The 10,580-nt window shown below is 37.9% G+C and overlaps 1 protein-coding gene across 3 annotated transcripts in view; it reads right to left on the bottom strand.

Annotated features, from left to right (window-relative positions):
• The window catches only part of PPP1R12A (protein phosphatase 1 regulatory subunit 12A), a 59,416-nt gene that overhangs the window by 34,799 nt on the left and 14,037 nt on the right, over positions 1 to 10,580 (bottom strand). For all 3 annotated transcript variants that reach the window (XM_072401421.1, XM_072401419.1, XM_072401420.1), the window contains exon 2: positions 149 to 279. In XM_072401421.1, the coding sequence (XP_072257522.1) occupies positions 149 to 279 (131 nt within the window). The remainder of the gene's footprint in view (positions 1 to 148; positions 280 to 10,580) is intronic.

Consider the following 10,580-nt stretch of genomic DNA (forward strand, 5'->3'; position numbering starts at 1 on the left):
ACTTTATTCCCCAATAGCACATTGACTGAAATGGGTAATGGATCAGGAGCCATTCAGATGCTTTGAACATTTATGTAGTTTTTTTGAGGGGTAAAAATGTTAATTTTAGTAATTTAAAAAAAAAACTTTTTAAAAACGGAGGACTTACTCAGCTATGTCAAGATATCCACAGGAAGAAGCAGCATGTAGTGGTATCCAACCTTCATTATCTGGTTGATTAATACTGGCTCCATTTTCAACAAGAAATTTGACCATCTCAAGATTATCATCAATGCAAGCCTGCAAATGAATTTTAAAGGGAAAAAAAGATTAATAAAAATGTTCCTTTTTTTTGCACGTGTTTAAATCCAAGCTCCTATAGTAATTTGCTCTGTTAATGGTGTTTGTCCCAATCGAGATCTCCATATGCAATCATAAATTTAGAAGCCATTTAGAAAGATACAACATAACAGTAATATGGCTTTAACCGTTTCAAGTATCAGCATTTTCAGTGAGTCAGTAATGGCAGCCTCCCCATTTCTCCAAAGAACATTTAAGCACATAAAAAAAAAAATCATTATGCTGCAATTTCCCAGAATGCAATAATGATATCGCAACTCAGCAAATCAAAATTGCCAAAGGCATGCGACGTCTTAAGCTACATACACATGTCCAATGGTTCTGGCCCAAAAAGGGGCTCACGGCCGATATCGGACGAGAATCTGGCGTGTGTACAGGGCCAGTCGTCCATTGTCCGAATTACCATCCTGGCGGATCCACAGACTATGGACGACGAACGATCTTAATCTAACTGAAGGGGAAGAGAGTGCAGCGGGTGCCGCTCGTCGTTCTCCCCCTTCCCTCTGCATAGAGCAGAACGGTGCTGTATGTACAGCACTCGTTCATGCATCATGCAACCTTTAGTCGTTGGAAAGAATCGTGAAAGATCCTTTCCAATAACAATAACCTAACGTGTGTATGCGGCTTTATAGATGACGACACCGCTGGTGAGACAGCTTGCAACTGTTGTGTTGCTGGAGGGGAGGAAAATATAGATAACTATAGTTCTGATTTGTTATGAGAATATTAAACGAGGGAGGTGGTATGCAGCAAATGATGGGTCTTTTTTCTCCAAAGTAACGTTCAGCTCGGCAGAAAGTACCATGGTCTTTACTATCCATTAAATTTCTTTATTTGTAAATAGAAATACAGGGAGGAACCCACAAAGTTTCATCATAAAAAGAATACAAATGCCACCTGGCTGTCATTTTCACCCCAAGACCATGTAACACTTGCACAGTTCTTGTCACCGTCATCGGTCACTTATTTACGATCATTTATTAACATTACCATATTGAATGTTAGTTGTGATTGCCACATTTTGTGGCAATCACAACTAACTCCCCTGGGTTTATATATAAAATCAATGCATTTTTCAGGTAAAAGTAAAATCCCTCGATTTATATTTTAATTGATTCATATTCAAGTATATAGGGAATATTAAGTGAACCTGGGGGGGGGGGCATTGTCACTTTAAGGATGTATGGTGTCTCTCTGTAGTTGCTAATTAGCTTACATTAGTACTTTAAAAAGTTTAACATAATTCTCTTTATAGCAAAGGAGAGTAATGCAATTATTCACCACCTTACCTCTACCTGACAAAAAACTGTTACCATTTCTCAAGATCCTTCTTTAACACATCATTGGTATACAAAGGGAATGATGTAAAATTAAAAACACAAAAAAAAAAAAAAAAAAAAAAAAAATTTTATATTTAATTCACCAGTTTTAGTCTGATGGCTTACTACATCTTATTGACTATGAACTGCTGTGCTCAAGGTGGGTACAGTACTGCAGCAAGCAGACACTGGTGTGAACTTGTTTTCAAGCACTTAGTGTAAAAGCTGGAGCAGATATAGATACAATTGTTGCACTTCTGCAATCCTTAATACTTCACATTCAACCACTGGGCATCTAGGAGCATTTACTAGTGGTTTTGACAGGCATTTGCTGTACATGGTTGGCAGTTTTAGATAGATCACAATCTCTTACATATTTTAAAGAATATGAGTAAGAAATTGTGTAAAAGATCACAGCAAGTACAGCAAGAAAAATTATTAACATGGAAATTGCTGGTGTTTTGAAGTCAATTCTGAGCTCTGAAAATCTTTATTCTATACTATACTACAGAGAAAGTTTGGGAAAAAACCGAAGCATCCATGCATCCAGACTGAAGCTGCTTCTAAGAGAATGAACAGGGCACACTGCACATTATTACAAGGCGCAGGAGTAGATGTCTTCAGTTATTTGACCAAATTTGGTCAGCTAATTGAGCCTTATTTGGCAATAATCAGCTTGAACAGCTCACACATTCTTTTCACTAGTCATTATGTGGTTAGCTAGTGTGCGCTGCTTTTCAGGGGAGGTCTCGCACTCAAATTCTCAAGGACAAGCAGATTACTTTTAGATCACATTTTGTTTTGGGACAACATAGAAAATAACTTCATAAAACCAGCACGGATATGCCGTCATTATCAGATCTCAAAAAAGTCACAATACATTGCAACTTAATAAACAGCTATCAACAATTACCATAAAACAATGAAAAAAAAATTAAATATACCAGGCTGTAATATGAAACCACTGTGTAGAAAATAGACACATTTTGTAAAGACCAATTGTAAAGGCCCTGACAAAAAGATACGCAAAAACTTTTTTTTTTTCTTCTTTTACAAAGGCTATAGCCCATCTTTTAATTAGGCAGGAATGTCAAGACACCAGCATAAAAGCAGTTCAATAAATAAACCCCAAGTACAATAGTTGAAAGCTTTATCCTATGAAATGGAAATGAAAGTACCAAAAATGGGCTTTGAGGTGAGGGCACATTACCCTGATGGCCACGTGTCCTCCAAAAATTCAGCTAAGCAATCATTCACAACAATTAGAAATGATGCGGAAAAAGTAGAGAAAGACAGCAGAAACCTGGGTGGAGCTCCACTTAAAATGCAAAAGAAAAGGCAGAATCAAGATTTCAGGAGTTAGTGCCCAATAATTCCAGTTAGAGAGCCTTAATAAAAATGTAAAACATGTATATTAGATGTAAAGATCAGTTTGGGGAGGCTTTAGGCTTAAACTGTTCAAAACAGGATTTTGTCAGCCAAGTACAAATATGTGAAAAACATGGAGCACTACTTACTACCAAGAAAAGGTAATCAGAAGCACATACATACAATATATACCGAGCTACCTATTTCTAATTAGACAAGCGGCATTCGTATAATAGTGATAAGTTGTACCTTACACAAATACATAACTAGGCTAAGACTGGTAAATCAAGTTCAACCAAAAGAAAAATAAATCAAAAACCTACATCCACAGAATCTAACCCCCACACCAGGTACAGGGGAAGGTATAAAAAAAAAAATTAAAGTATGGTGAAATTTGATTAAGATTCCTTCTAACAAGAAGTTATTTTTAGACACAAAATTGGTTATGTTTCATGCATTTAGAAATACATCCTGCTTTAAAAACAAAAATGAATAGAATCCACTGAGCTAGTAAGAGCTAGCTCCTGCAAAGTCTATTCAGTCAATTCTACTTGCATAGCTGTTCCTGTATAGCAGTGGGGGGTAAACCGAACAATAACTGTGTACTGTAGTCTTCTTCATGGGTAAATAAGGCATCCCCCTGAAAATAAGCCCTAGAGCATATTTTGGCCTTCAAAAAAAAATAAGACAGTGTCTTATCATCGGGGAAACAGGGTATTTAACAATTGTGGCAGATCCAATGACAAGTATTTTCATGGACATCACTGCTGCATTTTTTCTGACATGTAAGTACCTCCCTGAGATTAGGATAAGAAGATGGGGGGGCTGCTTGTTATGTGGGTCAGAAGAGTAGATACTCAGATAACATCAGCAAACATGTTGACCAATGATCTGCATATAAAAGTTCCTAGACCTTATGTTAAAATACCACATTTTCCGGCACTTATGCATTGACTCATATTTAGCAGAGGGATGAAACTGCCTCAGACAGAAAAGATAAATCAGATTAAGGTGCCTTGGTATGCTCTCGAGGTAAGTCAGCATGTGTATGTACAGGCACCATTGAAGAGAGTCAATTTGTGGCAATAGGACTTGCATGTTATATCACGCAGGTATGAAATTTAGTGCTGCTGCCAGCTTCAAAAATAAACAAAAAAAATAGTGAACCAAATACACAAGCAGCCTCAAGTGTTCTAGCTGCAGTGAAGAAATACACAAAGAGGAATTTTAAATAAACACTTCCATTCTTAACATTGCTAGGTTTGCTTCATGTCATATCACTGTAAAAACATGTTAATGTAAGCATTAAACCACAACATACCAAAAGATATTTTTGGGGGAAAAAACACCTTTACAAAATACTTTCCAACCAATCTCATAGGCAACACTGATGTCATTGACTATCATATTAAATATTTATGTCCAAACCAAATATATATGTAAATCTATAACAACATTCCTCACTTTATATATCCTATGTAATGGAAACTTTCACAAACTACATAAACTGAAAAAAAGGCAATAGCGACCACTCACACTATAACAGAGACAATTAAACTTCTGGGATATCCATCTGTTCAGTTAGGAAAAGTAAGCCGAAATAATTTCACCTGTTTTGGTGCAAATAAAGACAAAAACAAGTGGGCAGGAGGGACAATGGCAAGCCAGGCCCAGAGACGGGTTTTACCACAGACCTTTTACGAGTCCAAAATATTGCTAGTACCCTTGTCACTGCAGTTCCTGTACAGTATCATGAGATGGTGCCTACAACCCTCTCAGGCTGCACAGGTAGTCCAGATCCTTCAGGATGGTACATACATATGTGTTCAAGTGTGGAGGAGAACTCTTGTGCCCATTTCTGAGCAAACACTCAGAAACAGGACTCCATGAAGGTGCTATGTGGGCTCATTGGTAGTGGAACTTGTGCTCACTGACAATAGTGTAGCTCAATAGGAATTGCAGGAGAACACGACAATTGGCAGGTTCCCTATTGGTGCTAAATTCATTTCACAGATGAGAGCAGGGAATAAGTGGCAGACTGAAAGACTTTGGGGATGTAGTCAATATTTTGCTGTCTGCAACATCTTTTACCATGACCGGTATGACAGTAGTTTGGTGATTGTCTTGGGGGGGGGTGAGATGAGAGGTTACACAGATCTTCACATGCTAATAGTACCCCAACTGCGGCTAGGTAACAGGTGAAATTCTTAGACCTTTTGTCCGACCTTACACTGGTGAAGGGGGCCCACCTGGTCAGCAAATTGCCCCACATTACCCAGAGCTAAATCTAATAAAGACCCTTGAGGACTTTATGTATCAGTGCATCCAAACCCACCAAGTACCACCAACAGACGGTTTAGGAGTTTAGTAATGGTCTGATGCAGTTCTGGGTAACACCCCCCCAAGGATCTCATCAGAAGCATGTCCAAATATTGCTGGGCTCAAATACAGACCCCAAAGCCCACAGACGACTGAGCCGTGTTACTATTCAAGCATTTTATCCCACGATCCCTTTTTTTCTTTGATTTTCAGTGTGAATTTGCATCCAGCCTTCAGTGGGTTAACTTTGGTTTACACGTGAGGTTCATGTTTTGTTCTCTTTAAATACACTGTAAATCAATAAATATTTGTAACTGTAATATTTCAACATTTTATTGTATTTTCTATGAATTAAAGTATAATTAGTTAGAAGCAGTGCAGCAAAGTAATTTGAACAACCAAACTGCTTCATAACTCCAGATAAAATGATGACAAAGAATTCCATTAGAAGCTCCAATATGTGTCGTCTATCAGCTACCAAGAGGGGTCATAAAGAAAGGTGTTGATAACAAAAGTCCAGGACAGCTGGAAGAATGACATCACTTTATAGAGGCAATATAAACTTAGCTCTTACTATACATGGTGTGGGCTTCCCTATGACCAGAACAAGAGGGGAGGGTGCTGTGTGTTGGCATATGATAAAGTGAACTCTGCTTGCCATGTGAACCATTCCAGGGCATGTGCTATAGAAATTAGATAACTTTTCCTAAAATAAAACCATATATGTAATTATACCAAAACGCCTGGATTTTCATTTTATTATTAACGTGTTAAAAAAAAAAAAAAAAAAAAAAAAAAAAAAAAAAACAACCACCTCCATACATTATTAATCAATAGTTTCAAGTATTTTAGATGTTTACACTGGGAAGGCATCTACACAAGCTGACAAGAGTAGGCAAATGAAAAGGCAACAACCACCTAACTTTGTAAAAATTGAACACAAATGCTTAAAAAGAGCAACAAAAAATCATGGTGCACCCTTCATTAGATCAAGCTGAAACCTAATTAAAAACATGCTTAAAATAACAAATGCTGACTGCAATACTCAAGTCTAAATAAATCAGATATACAACACTGTATAAACTTTGTTGGGGAAAACACACACACACACACTCTCTCTCTCTCTCTCTCTCTGAAAGACCTCATTGCTGATAAGTATACCTTCATGTATTCACATTTTTAATGATCAGCTTAATAACCATTTTTACATGTTCTTTTTCTGTCAATTCTGACTTATGAGTATTATGTAGAAAGGGTTAACTACGCATATTCTCAGGGTTACAAAAGGGTGCTGGGTTTGCATTTCATCACTGAAGTAGATAATGTGCCCTAACAGGAGAGACAGGTTTCATATGACTTCTATTCTGTCCGACCTGCTACTTTAATACTTTTCTTTTTGTAACAAGCAATATACTAACCTTAAGCATTTATAATATATGTAGTAAAAACAGAATTCATGTATAAAAAACCTAAAGGTTTAGAAGACCACAAAAAATACTTCTAAAGTGTCTGACAACGTAACATCAATTGTTCTCAAATTTAAAGCCAGGACACTGTACAATGACAATGTTATTCCAAAATAGAACAGTAAATTAACTTTAGATACTGAGAAATATGAGAGCAATTCCAACTAATCAACAAGTTCTGTACATTGTTTAGATTATGATCAGTGTTCTCCCCAACCCCTTTTAGGTACTACTCAGAACATTTCAGTAGCTGGCTGTTTGGTTACTAAAAAAAATGTGGGACACAATGCAGCAGCACAGGACAGTTGGGACATAAATTGAAAGACTGAAAAATTGATAGGACAATACTAAGAAGGTGGACATTAGTAAGTTGGAACAGAAAGCGGAGATAAATATTGGGGTTACTGGACTCCTATAGCAACAACAGGAAACACTAAATTTGTCATGTGTTGCTGCGCCCCACTGTGCTTCTTCCCACCAAGCTTAAAATTTCTAGGGAGTACATGGATATTGTAGAAAAAAATGCAGAAGGGACCTTGTTGTGAGCACAGTACATATGGGTGGAGAGTGATTGTTCTAAAGCTCTTATATTATTGGTTAGGAGTATATCAACACTTTAAAAAGGATGGGACACAGGAAAGTTGCTTTTGAATATATATATATATCACATTATCCAAAAACCAACCTCACCCTTCCCACATCCTGGTATTAGATAGAAATTATAGGCAAAGACTGGACATTAAGGCCGTAAAGGCAAGAGTACCACAATGACTTTCAAGGTCACCGATTGGTGAAACAAGCATTTCAACTGTGTGTCCAGTATGAACTTTTCTATGTATAGTGGAGTAGAAAAGTATTAGAAGGCCTGACAGCTTCTTACCACTTCAGGCCTTTGTTAAAGCCAAACTTCAGCTTCTTACCTTCAGTTTTTCAGGAGGCTTTAAGTAATGTATACATTTTTCTTTCATTTTAAACATGCTAAATGGTTTTTTTTTTTATTATTTTCACAACCAACTTCAAAAGGCTCCCATGAGTTATAACTACACAGCCACCAAGAGGATTTAAAACTTACAGAACACCAAGACTCTTCAACATGCCAATTTTTACCATGCAGTGAGCATGTAGAGCTTGCCAGCTTCCTTTTGGCCAGTAAAATTACCCCCTACACTGCTGAGCCAACAGAAACTAACGAGAGGCAAACAAACTATAACCCCTGAATGTGGATATGAAAGCACTCAGGGGAGCGAAGCATCTGTAATACTGGAAAGTATGGCTAGAACAGACAGGCACTGTAGTGATGATCATCATAGGGGTGTGTATGGGCAGTGTGATCTAGTGTCTGCTTTTGTATCTTTATTTAGTGGTGCACAAACAAGTGTTCCCAAGCAAATACCAGCAAAAGGACACCTTGGCCTGCTTTGCTTGCTATGCAAATGCTTTGACAGAAAAGCAAAGCACATCAAACACAGCCTCCTGTCATCCACAATTCACCACGGAGGTAAATAAGAATCTGCTGACCTGCATTTAACCTGCATTTCAAACTGAACGTAGAACAGGAAAATATGTGTGTATAAAAGCCCTTGGGGTATTCCAAGTTCACTTTAACAGAGAACCATGATGCATCACCCGGCAGCTATCCTAATGCCATTGACATTTATTTTGATTTATAATCTATTGGTTAGAAAACACAAATTTAAAAAAGAAAAGGCTTTGTTCACTAAGATAATATCTGTATCATTGAAAACAAGAATTCATTATATGGTAATTAAACTTAAAAGGAAATATTCAATGCTACAGAACACAACCAAAAAAAATTATAAGGAAGGAAGGGTAATGACTAGAATTACAATGCATCTTCAGCACAGTCTGTCTCCAGCCCCAATTGCTATGTAATACAGCAAGTTCCTAAAGTTGCCATATACCATAGGAGTCTTCTCCCCCAAACTTTTTTCAGCTGGGAGTAGAGAAGCTATAGCCTGCCGGGTGGTCAAAAAGTGGGCAAGACAAGTGATAAATTTAGTGTTCCCAGGTGTTTGTGCCATAGGAATCCAATCACCCCCATAACCGTCAGCTTTCTGCAACAGGTAACACAGCTGGGTGGTTACTGAAAAGCACCATGTGGTATTGTACTGGAACAAAGGCAGGTAAGTTTGCTGGGTTTAGTTCCCATTTAAAATCACTGCCAGGTTTTAAAGAACTATAGCCAAAAAATGTAGTCCAACAATAAAAATAATCTACAATTAAAAAATTTACATAAACAAAATTATGTATTTTTTATTGCTCCTAGTTTAGCATAGCTTACAAAATACCTGATGACTCCGCCAGATGAGTCAGAAAGTGTAATTTCCTGTAGATATAGGGGGTAGAGCAACTATGAAAGCTCCAGGAAAAATTATTGCTGGGTTACCCGTCACATTCGCTGTGCATGTACGGTGTTATATTTAGGTTACATCATGACATTGGACTATGAACATAAAAACAATTTGTGTCCCTGAAAATCAAACTGTACCCTAGGGCCAAAATCTTTATTCTAGCCATTTCATGTCCCAACTATGCTATATGGAAGCCAAAAAACGGAAAAATTAAAGAGGCTCTGTAAAAACACGCATGCAATGTTTAGGTCATACTAAGCCACTCACTACAAAGAAAACCACCATAACCATGCAATGATAGCTGCCTGAAAAATGCTAGCCATCAGATTTTTTACCTAAAAGTTCAAAATATTGAGAAGCCAACCTTGAACAATCATCCAGAGTTCTGACTTCACTCTTAACTTTCCTAATTTGTATGTTGGTTTTAGGTTCGGACATCAAAAGACAACATTTTAAAGATGTGGTCAGCAACAGCTATACCATTCTAGAAGCAGCCCAGAGGAGCTGTAATGAACATTATCAAAGCAATTTAAAATACAGGGTGCTGAATAAGTGTGAGTACTAAATTAAACTGACATAAGACTTAAAAAGCAAGTCGCTACTTTTGTAACATGTCCACACACTATAGTACAAAGTGCCTAAAGCCTATGAGCCATTAGCCTAATTCAGTCTATAAAACTATCTGCAGGAGCATCCAAAGTTTTGTTATTTTATTTGTAGCCCTTCAAATGTTTTTCTTAAAGTGGACCCATCATCAAAATTTATTTGAGGTGTTTTTGAGGCTTAAAGCGTACCTAAACTCACAAAATCAACTTTGTCTTATGGATAACATAAGACAAAGTTATAATGATCTGAATACTTTTTTTTTCAGCTTGCTTTGATCTTTAAACATGAAAAACAAGTTCTAGCCACACCCCCCAGGACTCTCCATCGCCTAGGCGGTGAGGTGCAATCTGGGAAATGCCATCCTTGGTGGGAGTGTTTCTAATCCATTCCCACTGCCCAAATTATGCAGATTTTTGTCTTTCCTCGCCTGGGACTCTCATGTCACTCAAGTGCCACTGCTCAGTCTGCAGCTGCTTCCTGCTTCTTTTCAGCTTGTGAGCTCTCCGTGCAGAGGGCTCTAGCTAGTGAGGGGGAGGGAGGGGGAGTGGGCAGCAGAGGTGGTGAGGAGAGGTAGAAAACTGTCAGTCACAAGCTAGCCACTTTAAAAACCCTTTTTTGGTATAAAAAAAGAAAAAAGTGAAGCCCCTCCCCTTTTGTCTTGACTGCTGCAGAAAATGGGAGTGCACAGCCTCCTAGGATACCTACATCACACATCTCAGGAGGCTTCTGGCTGATCCTTCTGCACGAGCCCAATCTCGGGCATATGCAGAAAGGGCATTTTCCTACATGGT

The sequence above is a fragment of the Pyxicephalus adspersus genome, chromosome 2, assembly GCF_032062135.1.
Source record: "Pyxicephalus adspersus chromosome 2, UCB_Pads_2.0, whole genome shotgun sequence".
In the NCBI taxonomy this organism is placed as follows: Eukaryota; Metazoa; Chordata; class Amphibia; order Anura; family Pyxicephalidae; genus Pyxicephalus; species Pyxicephalus adspersus.